Consider the following 21186-nt stretch of genomic DNA (forward strand, 5'->3'; position numbering starts at 1 on the left):
GGATATATCTTCCCAGCAGTGAGTAATGGTTTGGAGATAATTGCCCCACTACTCTGCTCTGTCCTAAAATTTCTCCTTAGCCTCCTCCCCCTGCCAGGTTGTCCTACTCAATACCCAAAAGAAATACCTTTCAGTGAAGAGGACTTATTCCTAGAACAGAGGAAGACTGTCACCTCTCCACTGGCTCAGTGATTTCCTTGAGAGGAGACAAGGGCTTGAATCACACTTTCCTCTAGATTTTCTCTCGTCCTAGAATCCAGAGTAAGGCATAGATTAAATGTAGCACAGGAACAAAAGGGTATTGTCCAGAGAAAGCTGAACGTGATTGAAGCAGCAGATGTAAACACCAAACCCAGGGCATGTGTACCTTTAAGGCAGGTAATGTGTGGCCATCACCAGAGGCACTTGTACTTACCTGATAGCACAGAGGGCTAGTGCCAAGTATATAGGCTTTGGAGTCAAACAAGCCAGGGTTCAAATCCTAGCTTTGTTACTTACTAATTGAGTGCAATTATACTGCTAGTTACCCTCACTGAGTCAGGATTTCATTGATTAAAAAAAGGAATAATAATATGGATTCTATAAGGGGTTGCTGAAGAAGAAAAGAGATCTCATGTGCAGAGTTCCTAATAGCAAATACAGTATTTACTTAGTAGAGGTCTAATAGTATGTTAATACTTCTCTCCCATGCCTTGTAATTGAAACAAGTGCTTTATGGAGAGCTCTTTGGAAATACACACTTTGGGGGCAGTGTAGAGCTGAAACTAATTGATCAAACCACTGTTCTCTCACAGATACTCCTAATGCAGAAACGTCTCAAAATTGACCAAGTCCACGCTTCTGCTGCATGATGGAATCCCAAGTTAAACTTTCGCCATCTATCTAGACAAGTGCTCTTCCAACAGGGAAAGGTAGAATGAGTCACTTTCCCAGAGAAACCCCTTCTATTTTCTGACAAATTTCTAACGGGGCAAATGGCTCATGGACACAAAAATCTCTCTTACAAATTCCACCCACTTAATCTGCCTTTGCTTTCTGCCCTGGTAGCACAGAATGGTGAAGAAAGACTGTTCTCTGTCAAAGACTGGAGTGAATTCCCTCCACAGAGACTTGAGGAGTCAGGGGTGGGGGCAGGGGAGGGTAATAAGTAATTCCTCCAACAAAGTTAGGAAATAGATGAGAAGTAGCACATTCCAGTGCTGTAGAAAAAGAGGAGGTAGAGGGTAAGTGTTTCTAGAAGTTGAGTAAAACAAGTTACTCAAGACCTGAAGAAAACCTAAGATTTGGGGGAAAGGAACTTGGTGAGATGCTAATTCTCTAAACTCCAGAAAGTATCAACAGTTAAATAATTTGCTGAGAGCAATTCTTTTTCAAAAGATCAGTGAGACTTGGGAGGAAATTGCACCTTGAAGGCAGGATCATAGGTCTGAGGTATTCCAGACCGGGAGAGGTTACAGGAGTCACGTGCCTTAGGATTAAAATACCTGGGGATCTTACTGAGATGCAGAGGTGAGAGCAGCCACTTGGAACCCTAGTGAACAGAAGCCTGTGAACAGGGCATGGAGAATTGCCTGGTGAAAAGTGCTCTGCCCGGGGGCTGGAGGCTTCAGCTCTGAATACGTGCTTTCTCAGTGACAGGAGCACAGGACTCAGAGGGGAAATGGAGATAATGGAGATGTTCAACTTCACATTTGAGAAGGAAGGAGTCCCAAGAACGACCTGGAGAATAGGGTTGGTGTTAAAATTTCCAAATTGTGTAAGAGGACATGAATGTTTCAAACCCCATTTGATGGAAATAAGTAATATACATAAAGAAGATTCCAACTTCACTCCTCCACTCCCACCACCCTGAGATATTTCAGGCCAAAATTAACGTTTTTTGAGGTATTTCTCCCTATTAAGTCTAAGATCATTGGTTGTGGTCTCTAGACGTGGGGCACAAATTGACTGGCATTATTGTACAGCCTGTGAAGCCCAAGATTTTCTCTTTTCTCTCACAGCCACTCAATAGAGAGAACGACGCAGTGTCACCAGCACTGAGGCAGTGTGCTGCAGCTGCCTGGCCACCATCCCAGGTTCAGCATCCCACCACTTTGCACTCCTGGTCTTTCAAAACTATCATATGGTTTTCAGAACATTTCTGTGAGCTGAGAGGAATGGTTATTTTACTGTGTTTTGAAGAATAGTCTCGATTAGTCAGAAGAAATGTAAAGATTTTTATTTTCCTGTATCTTACATACTTTATTTGTAGCAGAGCGGGGCACAATTCTGGTCTGATTCCCAGGATGAGATTTTTGTTGGTTGGTTGGTCCCTGTGATGATTAGTTTTATGTGTCAACTTGGCTAGGACCCAGCTATTTAATCAACGTGGATCTAGATGTTGCTGTAGGCATTTTGTACATGTGGTTAACAGCTACCATCAGTGGACTTCAAGTAAAAGAGACGCCTTCGGATGATGTTGGTGGGCTTCATCCAATCAGTTGAAGGTCTTACGGGCAAAAACTGAGGTTGCTCGGTAAAGGACAGATTCTGCCTCGAGACTGAAGCATTAACTCTCGCCTGAGTTTCTGGTATGCACTGTGGATTTCAAGCTGCTGGTCCCCGCAATCACATGAGGCAAATCCTCAAAATAAGTCACATATACATACGTATGTATGTATGTATGTATGTATGTATGTGTAAATAGAGTCACCCACGGGTTCTGTTTCTCTGGAGAATCCTGACTGATATGGAACATATCTTCATATAGTTTTTTCTCTAAAGTCTTATTTCTACATGGTGCGCAATCAAGATCAGATTCTGTGTCTTATTCACATTAGTACTTCCCCTCTCCACCGGCTTGGTGACAGGCTATAATAAAAAAAAAAAATGTAGCATAAGGAATACACTAAAACCTGAACAAATGGATGAAGGATGTAGAAAGAACTTAGGCCCATGGCCTAAAGAACTAGGATGCTTTTAAAAAGCAACACAGGACATGCATAGTCCAATATAATGTAATTGGAGTGGGCAGTTATGACACCAGGCAGAACTAATTGCAGGAGGCTTTCCATAGGTAATTTTTGAGTCAGATTAAGAGGATGGGGAATTTCCTGGTGGTCCAGGGGTTAGGACTCCACTCTTCCGCTGTAGGGGGCATGGATGGGTTCCATCCCTGGTCAGAGAATTAAGATTCCACAAGCCTTGCAGCATGGCCTCCCCTCACCCCCCCCCCCAAAAAAAAAAGGACTTCAGGGAAGGTGGTTTGGAAGTGTGAGGGGCGTGGAGAGAGTGGTAAATCAGAGGGAGGCCTAGAAATGTCCTGAGGGTAAAGAGAGACAGGCTGGTGAAAACTGTGATGAGAGAGGAAGAAATAATGGAAAACCAGCTCAGTGAAGACAGAGACGCATCGTGTTGACAAAAGGCATGAGAAAAACCCTCATTTTCCCCTGGGATAAAAAAGTAACAAACCGTCATGCGCATGCACTCACGCACGCACACATGCACGCGGCATTGAGCTGGCACATTTAGGGAGCCAAAGGATTCATTGTCCGGGCAGGTACTCTGCATGAAGATGTAAAGGAGCTGAGTGCCTAAGACTGCCCAGCTGTACAAACATGTGAAAAGCCTCTCTCCATGCTTATGTACCACACTTAAGGTGTGTGTTGACTTCCTAGAACTGAGCCTCTGTTAGCTTGAGGCCCTACTAGCAATGCAGGTATGAAAAGGAAATCAGTGTGTCAAGTTCTCGGTAGGATGACTGGCTCTTTGGTGGGACTGTCCTTCCAAAGCGAGCAAACAGAGAACTCCGGAGGGTCAGCCTTGCCTTTGCCTTCAGAGAGACAGTCACACAGCCTAGGAAAATGAAACGGCTTTCTTTCATGAGCCCAATTTTCTTTTTGTGCAGATGGCAATCTAGATTCTGAAACAAATTTTTGTCCCATTGTTTCAAGTTCTCCAAAGCTGGAGCAGCCGGGCAGCTGCAAAGTCATTCAGTTTCTCTGTCCCCCGTAAGTAAGCTCCTCCTTATCAGAATCCACCCCTGACTCAAGGAAGTCCATTTTTCCATGAGTAGAACAGCCATATTTCTCTCCTTTAACTTACAATTCATTGCACTACCTCTCTTTCATTGTTAATTCTTTTTTCAGTAGGTTTTTGAGCACCTGCCCTGGGCCAGGCACTGATCATACAGCTAATGGTGTAAGTAATCAAGAAAATAGGCAGTTACAGTATGTTAAGAGTATTAGCATTTATTTCATGCTTTCTGAGTGCCAGCCATTGTTCTAGACACTTTACATAAATTCATTTAGCTCTCATAACAATAGTATCCTATGCCAAAGGTCCTATTATTTTCCCCATTGTACAGATGAGGAAACCAGAGACATGGCCCAGAGACATTTAATTACTTACCTACAATCATACAGAAAGAAAGGAATAGAACCAGAACTAAACTCAGGCAGTCTGGCTTCCGAGGTTGCCTTCTTAACTGTGCAGGTGGACAGAAGGGGCAGGTGCTGAGTATCTTGATAGAGAAAGCACAGGTACTAGGGAGCACATAGGAGGTGTGGGCACAAGCCCAGACTTGTGGTTCAGGAAGTACTGCATTTAAAGTTCAAATCAGAGCATGTCAACCTCGTTCTCAAAATCCTTTAATGGCTCCCCAGCTGGATTTAGAATAAAAGCTACACGTTCAACCATGGCTTACAAATGCTCTGCCTCATCTGGCCTCTCTGGACCTCTCTGGCCTTGCACCTTGCCGTCCCTCTATCAATCCAGGTCTCTGGCTGTAGCACCTTTTAGGTGTTAGTCCCTGTCTCCACACACCCAGCTCCTACTCAGTGTTTAGGTCTCAAGTCCAAGTCATTTATTTACAAAGGGCTTCCCCATCCCCTAATCTACATTAATCTCAACCATAACCAATGATAATGATAATTAGAGCAAACAGTAAATAACACTAGTTGGTAGGCAATGTTCTAAATGTTTTACTTACAATAACATTTAAATTTTATAACAATTCTTATGGGAAGAACTAGTATTATTCCCACTTTCACAGGTGAAAAAATGAGGCAATATTATAGCATTCTGTACTTTTCTTCATTACAATGATCGAATGTATAATCATGTACGTATTCATTTGACATTCCCTGGGCAGTAAGCTCTACAAGGTCAGGGTCTGAATTCATTCTCTTCTCTGAATTCTCTATCATTGTATCCCCAGTGCCTAGTACAGTGTCTCATATACAGTAGGCATCTAACAAATGTTATTGAATAAATGAATAATGGACGTTTATGAAACATTTCTCTCAAGACTTACACATTACAATGAAAGGGATAGATGACAAAGGAATTAAGGGAAATTCTCTATCATATAGTACTTATTGAGGCTGCAGATAACTCAGTTCCTCTGGTTTCTCTCCTGTTGTGAAATTCTAACCACCCCCTTTCCGTTCGTTATAACATCCGAAGTTTACAGTGCGGGGAGGCCAGGACGGTGTGGTCTAGACTAGAGGGAAGAGCATGGGTTTTCAAGAAACACAGATCTAGGTTTCAGTTTGGACTTAATCACTTACTGACTGTGTGTCTTGAGTTAGCCCCATATACCCACTGAGCCTCCTTTTCTAAATCTGTGAAACAAGGACAATAACATTGGCAAAACAGTTCAGTTGGTGAGAAAATTATGTCTGCAGAGGGCTGAGCACAGTGCCCAGCATGGAACAGGAGTTCTTCTCCTGCAATCAGAGGCAGGCACGTGGGGTGTTGGAAATGATCTAGTGTGCTAGCCAGCAGCACTAGCCAGACTAGACCCCAGGAATGTGAAGCCCAAAGAGTAACTGAGGGACAGGGTCAAAGGCTGCATTATCTGACCTGGCTGCCTCCACGGATCAAATGAGCTGGATAATCGCCATGGTCCAAGCTCGCTCTGAGGACACAGCCAAAGAGGGGGTGGGAAAAGTACACAAACATCTGAGGGGTCACTTTTGGTCCATGTCAATAGCTCTAGCTGGGAGTAAGTCAAGACAATAAACCAAGACAAAGATCTAGTGAGTTCTGTTGCCTGTTCTCTATTTCTAGGGGACAGTCCCTGCTTTGTTTCTCTTCTCTCTGGTGAAAGGGCTGTTCCCTGAAATGCTCCTGGTTTCTGAGAACAGCTCTGGAGGCAACTCCATGAAGTGCTGGCCAGATGGGAAGCAAGCAAGATGAATTCACCCTGCCCGCCTGGGATCAAGTGGTTTGGGGGATGCAGGAGGGAGAAAGGGGAACTTAGATGGTCCTCTTCCTTCCTCCTTCACCTCCCAATGTCCACATTCATCCTTCTCTAGGCCAACCGAGCTCCTTCTCATCTCCCTCCCTCCTAATAAAGAGGAGAGAAGGGAGTAGGTGGACACGGGGGGTATTGAGAGAGGCATAAAAGTTTTCCAAAAGGAGTCAAAGCCCTCTCAGATGCTGACTCTGCTAGTAGGTTCTGTCTTCTCTCCAAAAAGAAGCTCTGCACCAGCTTATGCTGCTGTTCTCTGCTGAGCTCTGTGGGTTGAAGCACCTGTGCCCGTGTAGGTGTGTGCCCAACCCTGAATATAGTTTTTACATACAACCGTAATGGGTCGTGTGGCTGCAATTATTCTATCCTATGAAGTGAAGTCTTCTCAGGTTTATACAAAAGAAAACTCTCACTTAACTAAGATCCAGCTTATCAGCATGCTAATTGGACTTTCTTCTTCACACTCTGTTTTTAAGAGAAAAAGTCACACTTGTGTTGTGTTCTGTTACGTTTGGTAATGGCTGCATTCTGCCCCCAGCTCCCTTAGCTTCCCACTCTATGTCCTGGAGACTCCTATCTTCAGCTCTAAATCTACTTCCAAAAAATCAGATTTTCGCAGTTTCAGGGGGAAAGAATCTTTCAAAAAAAGATTGCCTTCTAGATTGTATTACTATGAAAGAGAACGTGATCAGAACCTTCTAGAAAGATCTCTACAAGGCTTGTTTTGGTTCCCTACTGATGCCAGCAGGCCTGAGCTCTCACCTGTCACACACTGACCATGTGCTTTGTGCTGGGTGCTACGGGAAGTGTGTTGTACAACACTAATAATATCGATACCAATATTGACACTTTCTAAGGGCTGGGAGCTATTCTAAGTGTTTTACATGTGTTTATGTATTTAATTCTTATAACCAACATATGAGATATGTACGATTTCCATCATAGCTTTACAGAAGAGGCAACTGGGACACTGTCCCAAGATCACACAGTGGTAGAACGAGGATTTGAGAGAGGCAGTGTGCCTCCAGAGTCTTCACTGTTAATCCCTATACATAGCTTTTCTCATTTAGTCTTTCTTGCAATTTTTTTTTTTTTTTTTTTTTTTTTTTTTTGTGGTACGCGGGCCTCTCACTGTCGTGGCCTCTCCCGTTGCGGAGCACAGGCTCCGGACGCGCAGCCTCAGCGGCCATGGCTCACGGGCCCAGCCGCTCCGCGGCATGTGGGATCTTCCCAGACCGGGGCACGAACCCGTGACCCCTGCATCAGCAGGCGGATTCTCAACCACTGCGCCACCAGGGAAGCCCCTTTCTTGCAATTTTAAGAGTAGAATGTTAAAATACCCATTTTCCAGATAAGAAAACTGAGTCTCAGAGAAGTAACTTGTCTAAAGGGTCAACCCATGATCCCAAGCCAATTCAGTTCAATATGCTGAGTACCTACTTTGTGCCAGGCTCTGTGCTAGACATGAAGAGCATAGTATAGTGCAAGAAACTAGTCACATATAGTCATTTTCATTTTTTTCCATTTCTTTTAACACTGTCACTTCTTGCTGAAGTGATGGATAATAAAGTGTTCACTTTGAGTAAAGGGAAGTCACCTGCAGTCAAGATTATCCAGGGATGCTGGTACTGGGCACATGGCTGAGAGCTAGAAGATATTTAGGCCAGGCCGAACGAAGCCAACTATGAGCCTCAGCTCCTTTCCAATCCCTTTTGATTCAGAAACAAGCATTCACCCTTTTGTCTCATTATTCCATAAGCATTTATTGAGCATCTACTATGTTCCAGATCTTATGCTATAAAAAGAGGATTCATACTTTATTTGGGACACTCTCAGTTTAGAAGAGGTGAAATTAAAAATAAAGATTACAGCAAAATACAACAAGTGCAATAATTGAGATTTTGAGATAATAATTGAGAGTGGTTTTGGATGAGCTGTGGAAGATGGCATATATGTTGAGATCTGAAGGATAAGAAATGCACTTTCCAGATGGGAATGGGTAAAGGAACTAGTATTTACTGAGCATATACTATATATCAGGCCCTGGATTGAGACTCTATATTTAGTTTAGTCCAGACTCTAGAGTCCAATAATCAGAGGGTATAAAGAACTCATTCACCGTGACAACGTAAGAAAATCCCTGAGCTGAATACGTGAATGATATTTTCTGGGAAGGGCAGCTCAGGCAGAAAGAACAGCATGTACAAAGGCAGGAAGGCAAGGAAGAGCCTGGTGTATTTGAGGGACAGTAAGTTCAGTGCATCTCAGCCATTAGCTATGCACGGGGCCAGGGGTTAAAGGGGGAGGTGAGGACAAAGAAGGAATTAGAAACAAATTCTGAAAGACTGCATACCTGGGAAGAAGTGAGGATCTTATCCCTAAGGTAAAGGTTAACCAACTCGGAAAACAACAGAATTGGGTTTTAGAAGAATAATTCTAGCACCAGAATAAAAGGTGGATTGAAGTGGGGAAAAACTGAGCACAATAAACCAAGTTGGAGGGCCACCACCATGGCTTAGGAAGGGAAAATGACGTGCTCAACTGAAGGAGAGGAGATGGGGAGGAAAAGGAGGGTGTAAGATTAGAGAAAATGACTACAAGAATTGTCTGTGGGAGGCAAAGAGCAAGATAAAAGATAGTGAACAGCCACCCAAAGCCAGGAATATGGGAAAAGAAGAGGTGGAGGGAGGGATGGGTCTGGGCTTCCAGATGAACCCAAAGGGGTTACTAAAGGTGGCTGGATGTCTAGCATTCCTGTACATACTTACTGATAAGTATGTACACACTTACTGATAAGGAGTTCGGGGAGGAAAGGGACAGGGTGGAGAAGGGAGATGAGTGCTGAGCCAACATGGGAGATTCTGACAACCGGATATGAAGAAAGCTGTCTGCTCAAGATGGTTCCCTGACTCTGAGCCTGGGAGGGGGAGGTAGGAGACTCCAGGTGTGAGGGGAGGATTTGGCTCTGACTGCTGGGGCCATCCAGGTAAACAGAGCTGTCAAGAACACCCAGAAACAGACAGATGTTTCCTGAAGGGCTCTCTCTGACACGCCTGGGAGCTGCATGACCAGGCTTGAGGCTGGCAGCAGCTGGGGTTTGGGAGGACACAGGCACGTGGGCAGCCTCCTGCGGGGCTCTGCGGATGAGGCAGCTGAGACAAGGAAAGCTTTTTTCTCAGCCTCGTCCTCTACCTTTGCTTTAGAGCCCTGGTGCTACCACAGCACAGTGCCGGCTGGCTGCATAGAGGTTGACTCATAGATGACAGGCTGCAGCTAGAAGACACATAGAAGCAACAGACAGGGCAAAATTTTGTGTGTGTGTGTGTGTGTGTGTGTGTGTGTGTGTGTGTGCGTGTGCATGTGCAGGAAACTATTCAGGGAACTATCAAACACGGTCTTACGGGTAGACAATAGTGATTTGCCTAGATAATTTATGTCACCAAATAAACATCAGGATGGGCTGTGCAGAGCTAAAGGTGAGACACAGTTTTAAAAGTGGGGTGTCTCCCTTTAGGGTCTCAATGACAGGAGATGCTTTTGCACACAAAGCCTTCAGGCAACAATATCTAAGCTTTGTCTGAGCTTACTGTAACCAAAGAGAAAGAAAGGCCGGAACTAAGAGGCCAAAAAAAAGAAAGAAACTGTGTTTGGAGATAGGTCGCTACAGTATAAACTTTTCCCTTTCTCTGGCTCACGCTATAGCAAAACCTGATGGTTGTCTTTGTAAAAAACGTGTCTGTATCTAGGTCCCTGGCAGTGATTTGCTTCTGGGAGGGCCAGCAATCTATTTAATGACTCCATTGACGTCAATAGCATAACTGAAATACTTACTAACATGCATGATTCCAACTTTCAGGGGGGTGGGTGGATGGTGTTTCTCAGCAGTACAAAAAACGTGAAGTGGAATCCAGGCGGAATGAACTCCAGTCTTTAGGCAGCAAGTGAGAGTTGAAATGCTAAGGGTCTCATCAGTTCCATTTAATTCTAAGAAACATTCACACTAAATTTAGAAATTAATTTCCAAATAGTGGAATAGCAATTAATGAGCAGGGTATTATTTTTGGTAACATTTGCTCAAGGGTAACATTTTAACTATTCACACTTTAGTTGACTTGTCAATGTTTTTTTTTTGCAACTTACACTTACCTAATTTTAGACACATATGGAATAATTACAAATCCATATAAAAAGCTTAATGTTGATGCTCTGAGGTAACCTTACAACAGGAGGGCTAATTTAGACAAAAGCAATTCTTGTAAGACAACCATTTGTGAAATTATTCTCCAAATGACTAGGACTTTTCTAGTGCATCTGCCCTATCGTCCTGTATGCAGACTGCCTAAATACTCAAGATGAATAATTAAGGCAATTATTCCAATAATTCAGGCCACACAGCATTCAGAACAAAGAAAAAAAATATCTGATATTTTTGTTTTTTTCCTTTCCTCCCTCTCTCTCCCTTTCTTTCTTTCTTTTCTTTTTCTTTCTCTTCTTTCTTTCTTTCTTTCTTTCTTTCTTTCTTTCTTTCTTTCTTTCTTTCTTTCTTTCTTTCTTTCTTTCTTTCTTTCTTTCTTTCTTTCTTTCTCTTTCTTTCTTTCCCTTCCTTCCTTCCTTCCTTTTTGTTTGTAATTCCCTCCAATTTCTCCTTTTTCATGAGTGGCCATAGCCTTTGGTAACAAGATTGATTTTATTAGTATTTGTTGTAAGCGTTGTAACCCTGCTTGACAGTTCTTGCTTAATGTGGAAACCGAGCAAACGTTCTGCTTGTGCTGGGCTTCATTTCCAGTCATCTGACTCAGATCAGCTCTCAGGCCATTGCTGTCATTCTCAGAGAGCCATTTACTGGTGCACACACAGCCTATCTCTCAGCCTAGGCTCTGGCTGCTCTGGCAAAGAATGAAAACTGAATCAAGGTCATGACTTTCCGAATTTCTTAAGATCCAAGGTAACTCACTGAGCCTCTTGTTTACTCCTCAAATAGACCCTGCGTCTGACACACCCACATGAACCTCCAGGGGGATATTCATAATCAAGCAGAGACATGGGAGGAACTCATACTGAGAAACAGGCTTCTTAGGAGAAAGTCTCTTCTGTTTTATCAACCGGTAAAAAGACATTTCCTCCCCAGAATGACCTAGAGGACACGTATTAGAAGAAATGGATTCCTATGAGCACTAAAAAATATTAATTAAGTCTGTTTCTCACTTAGGCCCAGCTATTTCAGACTTACTGGAAAGCCCTGTATTGTCTCATCCTATTTCTCCATATATAGTCTTTTCTTGAAATACAACTAATTGACTGGTGTTGAAAACCATCATGAGCCGAGGCTGTGGATACCCAGGCTGAGAGACACTCCGGGTCTGCAGCAGTCTAGCCTGAAGTCCTCAAGGCAATGCTCTAGTCATCTTTGTGACATGGTTTGCTGTAATTTCCGATGACCCATGGCCTTGGGGGCTGTTCTTCAAAACATCTTATCTGTTACATGGGTGATGTTCCTGCTCAATATGTTTATTAGTAAACATATTCTTCTTTGGAAGAAGAAAATTAGTGTAGAATATTCCACCTTACACATTGATTTGGCTGCTAAAATGTTCCATATATGATACATATTATTAAAAATCAAGTCACATTTATAATAATCAGAAGTGCTGGTCATTAAAAGGAATACTTCTCTAATCCTTTACAAAGCAAACGATCATTTCGTAAAGGCAGTGAACCCTTGATAATTTATCTTTTCAGTAAATTCTTATTTTCATGACATACCCATGATCACTACTGAAATGCATGCAAAAGCAAGGGATGGTTTGGGTGGGAAAGTGGGACAATTATCCTACACACACACACACACACACACACACACACACACACTACACATACAACATACATATGCACACACTCACTCATGTACACACACACACACACATACACAGTGATTTTCCTCAATTATCTTTTTTTTCTGTTGAAAATAATTTGGGGGCCTGAAATCCTGAGAATTACTTCAATTTTCCAGTTTGAGTGTGTATAGAAGACAGAACCCAAGTTCCTCGATAAATTATCAAGTTCCTGCCTTGTTTGGAGTGTTCTTTTTTCAATTCTATTTTTTTCCCCTTTCTGTTCCAATCCTTACATATTAGGTAGAGAAGGCCTGGAATTCATGCTTGGGAAAAGGCAAAATGTGATAAAAATCGAGATGCTCATTAAACTCCACAGCATTAACATTTTCAACACCCCCAGGAGGGTTTACTACATTTTCTCCTTAATGTGGGAGCATATGATTTCCACATTGCTATATTTTCTGGGTTTTAAATCCTCTATTACTTTACTCTGGCTTTCCTATTTAAAGTATAAAATGCCAACTTTTTCGATTTAACTTTTTTTGTTCAAAATCTATGTGACCATACTAATATATAGATTTAGATAGTGCAGTTATAGAATGTGTCTCGAACTTCTTTCAATTTCAGTGCAATAACTGATTTTTAACAGTAAAAACATGCATGGCTTTTCATAGCCATGGAGGTAAAATACTGACTCATTATTAAAATTTAATTTATGAGCATTTTCCTTAAGATAAAGTCTAAACTTTATGTAGTTCTCCTGCTCAATTAAACACTTACCTATCTTCTATCTTCCTACTATGTGAAAATAACTATGCAAAAGTATCTTAAATGATAAAGAGAGGAATAAGGTATAGACAGTCCCAGCCTTCAAGGAGCTCTAATGGAGGAGACATATAAGCCACAAATTAGAGTTTATCCTGAATGGAATTCTCTCCATAGCACAAAAAAGGGAGCAATTACACTGATTTAAAAAAAAAAAAATCTGGATGCCTTTGCAGAAGAGGGAAATCTATATTGTAGCATGAGAGCTAAAAACAATAAGCTTGGTTAAACCGTGAGGAGAAAGGTACTGCAGACTGAGCAATTTGCTTTGACTTCCCCTTATGAATTTTTTCAGTTGACAATCAATTTGTAAGAGCAAATGTACCAATTTAACCATGGTTTTTGACAACTAGCTTTTAAAATGAATTGCATTTCCTTCATTTAGATGCATTTTAAAAACCATTTTAGGGCTTCCCTGGTGGCGCAGTGGTTGAGAGTCCGCCTGCCAATGCAGGGGATGCGGGTTCGTGCCCCGGTCCGGGAAGATCCCACATGCCGTGGAGCGGCTGGGCCCGTGAGCCATGGCCGCTGAGCCTGCGCATCTGGAGCGTGTGCTCCCCAGCGGGAGAGGCCACAACAGTGAGAGGCCCGCGTACGCAAAACAAACAAACAAAAAAAAAAAAACCATTTTAAAAAGGAAAAAAAAACCTTTCCTCTGGCTTTTCTCTGTCTCTCTCTTAAACTTGCTTTTCATACAAGAATACAGTTACCTAAGTCAGCCAGGCTTTCCCAACAAACTGGGTTGTTGTTAAATCTGTTTAAATTATTGTGGTTTCTTGTATATTTTATCTTAGATTTCAATTGAAATACATGAGTTCAGCATCAGTGCTAATAAATGAAAACCTGATCTCATTATCACGATAAATCATTTTTTAAAGTAGCACTGCAGCTTTCATTTTTTTGTGTGTGCTGTGAGCCACTTATTTTTCATTCCCCTTTAAAGTTTCTATTTAAACACACCTCTTTGTCATATGCTGATAAATATTAAAATAACAGGAAAAATCTGCCTGACTTATTTAAGCTGATAATAAAAACAAAACACAGGATGTGTGTGTCCTCCTTCCTTTTTTGACTGTGGTTAAGCATTAAGAAGGTTTTGAAACCTATAATTATGTAATAATTGGTATCGCTACATTCTCTGCCCATGAAAAGTCAGGATTTTTGTAGTTTGCCACAAAGACAGACAAAAACAAATTGCCTAAGTGGTATTGTCATTTCTTTGCTCCATTGTTTTAAAAGAATTTAGCAAAAGACTCTGTACTTGCCAAGCTGTAGTTACCGTGCCAATAATCACAACGTGATCTTTCCAACAGCATCTTTGGCTAATGAGCTAATTTATAGAACCATAAATATCACATATTCTCCTGATGTTTGTCAGTATTTATTACAAGAAAAAGAAAACATAGTTTAAATATTCGATTTGTTGTCAAAACCATCTTAGTAAATTTGGCTAATAGAAATGGTAGTGATGGTGTCTTACAAGTGGGCTAAGATGATGAAATGACAGGAGTTTCGAAACTACCCCCTTTGATCTACAGCATGTAACACCAGTTACATGTTAAAACACTCTAGTTATTTCATTTTACAAAACTTCTAAAGGACATAGTACATCAGCACACCACATTTTTTTGTTTGTTTGTTTGTTTGTTTTTTGCGGTACGAGGGCCTCTCACTGTTGTGGCCTCTTCCGTTGCAGAGCACAGGCTCCTGACACGCAGGCTCAGCGGTCTTGGCTCATGGGCCCAGCCGCTCCGTGGCATATGGGATCCTCCCGGACCGGGGCACGAACCCGTGTCCCTTGCATCGGCAGGAGGATTCTCAACCACTGCGCCACCAGGGAAGCCCCAGCACACCACATTTTTAAAGTGCATGGATAGAGTACCATTTTCTTCTATTTCATATCATGGGGCTCTAGAGGTAAACTTGACTTTGCTTAATATCTTCCTTTTACTTTTATTCTTGTTCTCAATATTTTTCTCACAAACATATGTTTTAAAGCATGTACCATTAATACTTCAAATGCCAGTGAGCCAATGGAACCTACTGCCTTTGTTCTCTTCTTTTAAAAGTTGGACTTTTGTATTATTTCTGTTACACGTATGGCCATCATATCAGCAAGAAAACACAACATCCGAGCATGGAAGATCATGAGAATAAAGCGGAGGGAAACAGACACCTATGAGGCAACATTAGGTGTTAGGTGATCTCAGCATGAGTTCATCTTACTGTTTCTCCTGTGGTTCTACTCAAATCCACTGCCATTCTAGTGGGACAGATTAAAGAGGAAAGACTCCATTTTGCATTTTCAAAAATGTCATCTAACTGGTTACATCTTATGGCAAGAAGAATTTTATGTCCAACACGTCTCCAAGATGTCCCTTCAAGGTGGCCCTTCCTCTCCACAGCTCTCAACTCCACATGAAAAGTGTATGCACAGTACTAAAAAAAAATGAGAGGTTAGGTTTCTCTCAAAAAAAAAACCACCTTTGAGGAACAAAGTTGGATGACCTCCAAAAGAAATGATTTGTGACCTGGAAAGAACCTTTGGTTTCACACCTGGAAAGGATGTATTCAAGTGGGATGTATAGTTGACGGTGAGAGGAAAACCACTAGCATTCACCACAGGGCCCTGAGGCCAATGTGGGAGCACCTGGGACCTTTGACGTTAGCTCTCCTGGAGTTCACTGGGGCCGGCAAGTTGAGGTCAAAGTTGCACTCCTGCTCTTGTTCTAGGAAGCAGCATGACCACACATCCATCACATTCAGAAAGCCAAGGCATGCACAGGATGGGAAAATTATTTCATACTGCTTTTCCTTTGGTTTCACATGGAGTGAAGGAAAGCTCCAAGTCTGCCTTTGAAAAAGGTCACCAAGAGACCTATTTGGAGGGCTGTGATGTGCAAACAAATGCTATTATTCTACAAAAGGTTCTGGAAAAGAGGCACATTTGTTATTTTGAAACATGGAGATACGCCTCAAGCCATGGCTTACCTGGCAGGTTGACTCTGGAGACAGATGGCTGATTAGCAGCCGGAGACCTCCTGTGGAGAGGGAGAGAAAAAAGGAAGGTCTGAGTCTCTGTATGAGCCCCTCCCTGAACCCGCATGATCACTGAGGTGTTTTCCAGGTCAGAATGAGCTACCTAGTGACGTAACTCTATATCTGGAAGGCGGGCTCCTGTAACTCACTGCAATTCTCATATCCAGATGGCCTGGAATTTCCCTATGCACAGCCTCCAGAACTCCAGGAAGGAAGTCATTTACTCCAGGTCCCTAACCAGTCCTTCTGCTTTAGGTTTCCCTGCCCCAGGAGGCCCTGCAAAGATGATACCCTTACTCAGAAATGACACCAGATATAAGCATGAATCCCAACTCTTTCGGGCAGTGCTGTAGAAAGTTACAGCCAGAGGAGCCCTTGGAGATTAATCAGTCCAGGCCTCCCATTTTTGCACCTCAGAAATCTGAGACCCAGAGAGATGAAATCACTCGCCAAAGGTCACATAGCCATTAGGAACAGCAATCTAGGTGGCCTAACTTACGGAAAAGGCTTTTCATGGTCAAACTGGGCATTATTCTACATCACAAAGTAAGCCTGCTCATCTCAAGTCAAATGAAACCAGCAAACAAACGCACGCTCCACAAATATTAGGGTTCCTTCTCCTTTTCTTTCTTCCTTCTTTATCTTTTTTACCCCCCTCCCCCCCAAAACCCTGATTTTCTTTGCTGCTCTTGCCATCCTTCTCATGCTTTGCCAGACTCTCCAGGATTCAGGGTGCATTGCTAGAGAGCCTCCCAGAAACAGGATAGAGCACTGGCCCTCAAACTTTAGGGTGCAGAGAATCACCTGCAGAGTTTACTTCCAGGGTTTCTGATTCAGTCTGCCTGGGGTGGCTTGAGAGTGCATTTCTAACTAGTGCCTCGTGGTGCTGATGCTGTTGATCTGGGGGCCACATTCCAGAGCCATTGGTATAGAAGGCCGTCTGCCTCCCACCCCAAAGAGCAAGCAGGGTATTAGCAGTGAGCAAGAGAGTGGTACTCCAGGCCAATGGGTCTCAAACATGGACACAATTTGATCACTTGGGGAGCTACTGAGAATATGATTCCCTTCCCCATCCCTGGAGGGTCTATTTCAGGGTACCTGGGACAAGGCGTGAGAATCTGTAATTTTACTATTGCTCTGTGAATTCTGATGCACAGGCAAGGTTGGGAAGGAAGGCAAGTTCTAAATGGCCTGCAAAGGGGTTGAAAAGGAAGGGTTTCCCTACTGGTGTGGTCACGAAATTACTTTCCTAGATTTAAAGTATTCCAAATCCAGTTTTGGTCCCTTAGGTGTAACATAGTTTCAAGGTAAAACTATCTTATTGTTGCAGGGTCTGATGGACAGGGGTCATATTTATCACTCATTTACTAGCTTGGTGATTCTAGGCAAGGTACTTTTAAACTCTCTGTGGCATGAAATTTTCATGTATGATGTAGGGGAGGAAATTTCCTCTACCCTTCTAGGTTCTTTTGGCTGGTCTATTAATTAAATTGACATAAGACAGATTAACAGGTGACAAACAAATTTAACTACATACTTCAGGGAGCCCCTTGAGAACATGAGACCCAAGGGCAAGTCAAGCAGTTGAGACTTATCTGTCATCCTGAGCTAAGGAATGGAACAGGAGCCTAGGGCTTCAAAGCTTAGGAGGGTCATTCACCAGACAATGAGAAGAGCAGATGATTTGTAATTAGATGTTTGCCCTGCTGTACAGATGGGTCATTCAGATAAAAGTTATCTCTGATATTAGCTCTGTCTCTGTTTCAGCCAGGCCCCCAACTACAATTATTTTAGGTAGTTGAAGGAGAGGTAAAAGTTTTTTCTTGAATCTGCTGGGTCTTGATTGCCTTCAGCTCGAAATAATCCACGTGCCAAAGTGGCATATTTTGGGATCACACAGTCTGCTCTCCTGCGGTGACAAGCAAAGGGAAATTGCCATCCAATGTGTGCTTTTCTCTGCTAGGCACTGTGCTGGGTACTTCTTAGTTTCCATCGAGAGTATCATCATCTCACTTTAAGGATAAGGAAACTGAAGCTCAGAGAAGTTAAGAAATATGCTGAAGCACACATGGCTTATAACAGCAAGGTCAGGGTTCAAAGCTAAGTCTTTCTGAATCCCAAGTGCATTTTCTTTGTACTGTCCCATCTGCTGATAACACCTGTACTAATACTGAGGGCTGTTTTTCAGAAATATTAAGAGATTAAATTCCATACTCCTCAGCCTGGCATTCAAAGTCTGCTCTTTGGCCTCAACATATGCTTTTATATGTCAACCACTCAGTAAATACTTATTGAATGGAAGAATGAATGAATGAATGAATGAATGAGGGAAAGAACTAACTCATACTTTGCCAAGGCCAAACTTGATCACTTCCTTTTTCTTGAACATGTGCTATTCCTTTCCTGACGCTGCTCAGGCCGTTCCTCTGTGAAGGAAGCTTTCCTCTCACAAATCTGCACATTTAAGTATCACCTCCATTCTATAACATTGCCAGTTATGGTAAGAAATATACATATATATTTGGCCTTTGGCTCCATTTTTGGCACAGAGCTCCTAAAATCCTTGGAGCTTCCTAAGTGAGGAAAGCAATCAAGGTGTCTTTTGCTATGTTAACGAGGTGACTTTTGGACCAGCAGCTATGTAACCTAAGGAGGGGGTTGCCAGGGGACCCAACCGTGTGATTAGAGAGTTTGAGCTTTAGGCCCACCCTGAACCTCTGGGGAGGGGAGAGAGCCTGGAGATTGAGTTCAGTCACCAATGGAGAATGACTTAATCAATCATGCCTTTGTAACAAAGCCTTCATACAAACTCAAAAAGACTGGGTTGGTGAAAACGTGGAGATTCAGAGAGAGTGATGCACTTGGAGAGCGTGAAAACTCTGTGCTCCTTCCCCCAGCACCCTCTTCTTTGCTCTCTGCATCTCTTCTACCTGGCTGTTCCTGAGTCATATCCTTTTATAGTAAACCAGTGATCTAGTAAGTAAAACGTTTCTCTAGGTTTTGTGAGCCCCTCTAGCAAGTTCATTGAACCCAAGGAAGGGCTCATGGGAACCTCCAACCTATAGCCAGTGGGTCAGAAGCCCCAGCAAGAGCCTGGGCTTTCCACTGGTGTCCCCAGTGTGTGTAGTGGGAGAGGGGTGTGCTGGGGAGGTGCAGTCTTGTAAGACTGAGCACTTAACCCACGGGATCTGACGCTATCTCCAAGTTAATAATGTCAGAACTGAATTGAATTATAGGACATACAGCTGGTGTCAGAGAATTGCTTGGATGTGTGGGGAAAAAAAACCCCATTATCAGAATCATACCTTCAAAGGTCAAATGCCATCTCCTCCAAAGAATGTGGTTGTAGGGAGGAAAACTTGCTACCCAAAATGCTTTCGGCATACGGATTATTTCAAGCTGAAAAGGCCCGAAAGACTGAGGAAGAAACTTTGACCTTTCCCTTAACAGCCTAAAAGAATGTAAATAGAGGAAGGGAGCTCTGACCACAGATAAGTATAGTATGAACAAGGTATGGTAGACAGGGAGGAACCCAGAAAAGTCTGTTTGTTAAAATTCCATTCTGTGTGCCATTGTCTCTCTCGCAAGGTCTGGCAAACATTTATTTACCAAACATTTGCTTTTCCACTTCCACGTCAATTGCCTTCCTTCCTTTTCAAGTCCCAAATCCCTACCCCACAATATCCTCTTTGGTCTTTAGCTGAAAATGGTGTTTGAGGTGAGGGTTTCAGCCACTTTGTCCAGTTACCTAGTTTCCCTGGGACTCTCGCATGTATACATGCTATTAAACTTCTGTTTGACTTTCTCCTACTAATCTGTCTCATGTCCACTTAATTCTTAGACCAGCCAGAAGAACCTACAAGGAAACAGGAAACATTCTTCCTTCCCAAAAAGGAAGCTAAAAAATGATTCCTCCTCTAATCTCGCATGATGCTTCATTTGTACCTTCAGGGTTATTCCCTCATGTTACTACTCATATGGCCATGGACTATCCCCACCCTTAATCTATGACCCATTGATGGTGGGCTCCAGTTCTGACCCCTTTCATGTGCCCTCTGCAGGACCTACCAACTTGCCTCACGTAAGGTAGGAACTCCATAAATATTGGTAAACTGTCGATTGAATGAACCACTGATGTGAAAATGATTTGAGAAGCCAAATACCATATGAATGTGTTATCTGGTTTCCTTTTCCTCTATAGTCTTGGTTTTACATACTCCTCACTGTTCCTCAGACTCAGAATATGTTTGTGGTGCTGGGCCCTTTGCACATATTTTGTTCATCTGACCACTTTTCTCCTCCTCTTTAAGCGGCAAACTCCTTCACATGTTCTAGGACTGCACTCCAGCATCACCTCAGAGGGTCCTTCCGTCCTGTGACTAGTCACTGGGCTACCTATACTTTCCTATGTCCCACCCTAGTGCTGACCTTATTGCATTACAATTCCCATTCTCTTGTCTGTCTCAACTAGGCTGTGAGAAATTTAAACAAAGATTGAATCTCATTCATCTTTGTAACCTTGTAATTGGCAAAGTATTTGGTACCATATAGGTAGTCAATAGCTGTTGATTAGATTGATAATATATTTTTAATACTTTTATTTTAACTATATTCCTGAGTTCTAAAGAAGACTTCTGTGAAAAGAGACATAGAACCAAGAGACCTCAATATTGGAAATCTCTGCTTTCTTAATAGCACAGCGACACATAGCACCTGATCCTCCCAATGACTTCTTTTTTTTTGTTTTGTTTTGTTTTGTTTTTTTGCGGTACGTGGGCCTCTCACTGTTGTGGCCTCTCCCGTTGTGGAGCACAGGCTCCGGACGCGCAGGTTCAGCGGCCATGGCTCACGGGCCCAGCCGCTCCGCGGCATGTGGGATCTTCCCGGCCCGGGGCACAAACCCGTGTCCCCTGGATCGGCAGGCGGACTCTCAACCACTGCGCCACCACGGAAGCCCTGAAAATATAACTTTTATTTAGAGTTGTTTATTCGGGTGAGCATCTGTGTGTGTAAGTTTTGGAAAGGCAAGGAGTACATTTATAAAGGTTCATCACTTTTTCTCAAGAGCTGGTGCAAAGAAGAAGCTCGATACATTTTAAATGAATGTATGACATCTGGAGGCTGCATTATTGCTTGTGGGGCATGAGAGTACCAATGAGAAAACTGTGATGAGTGCCAGAAAAAAATGGCACAGGTTGCCCATTACGAGTCCAAAGGTCCCTAACTTACAGAAGAATCATAAGTTCTATGCCT

General features: G+C 42.7%; 1 protein-coding gene across 4 annotated transcripts in view; it reads right to left on the reverse strand.

Moving 5' to 3' along the window:
• PDE4B (phosphodiesterase 4B) overlaps positions 1 to 21186 on the reverse strand; it is a 597863-nt gene that overhangs the window by 91672 nt on the left and 485005 nt on the right. For all 4 annotated transcript variants that reach the window (XM_067006427.1, XM_059075560.2, XM_067006432.1 and 1 more), the window contains one exon: positions 15886 to 15935. In XM_067006427.1, coding sequence (XP_066862528.1) covers positions 15886 to 15935 — 50 coding nt within the window. The remainder of the gene's footprint in view (positions 1 to 15885; positions 15936 to 21186) is intronic.

The sequence above is a fragment of the Kogia breviceps genome, chromosome 1 (assembly GCF_026419965.1).
Source record: "Kogia breviceps isolate mKogBre1 chromosome 1, mKogBre1 haplotype 1, whole genome shotgun sequence".
NCBI lineage: Eukaryota > Metazoa > Chordata > Mammalia > Artiodactyla > Physeteridae > Kogia > Kogia breviceps.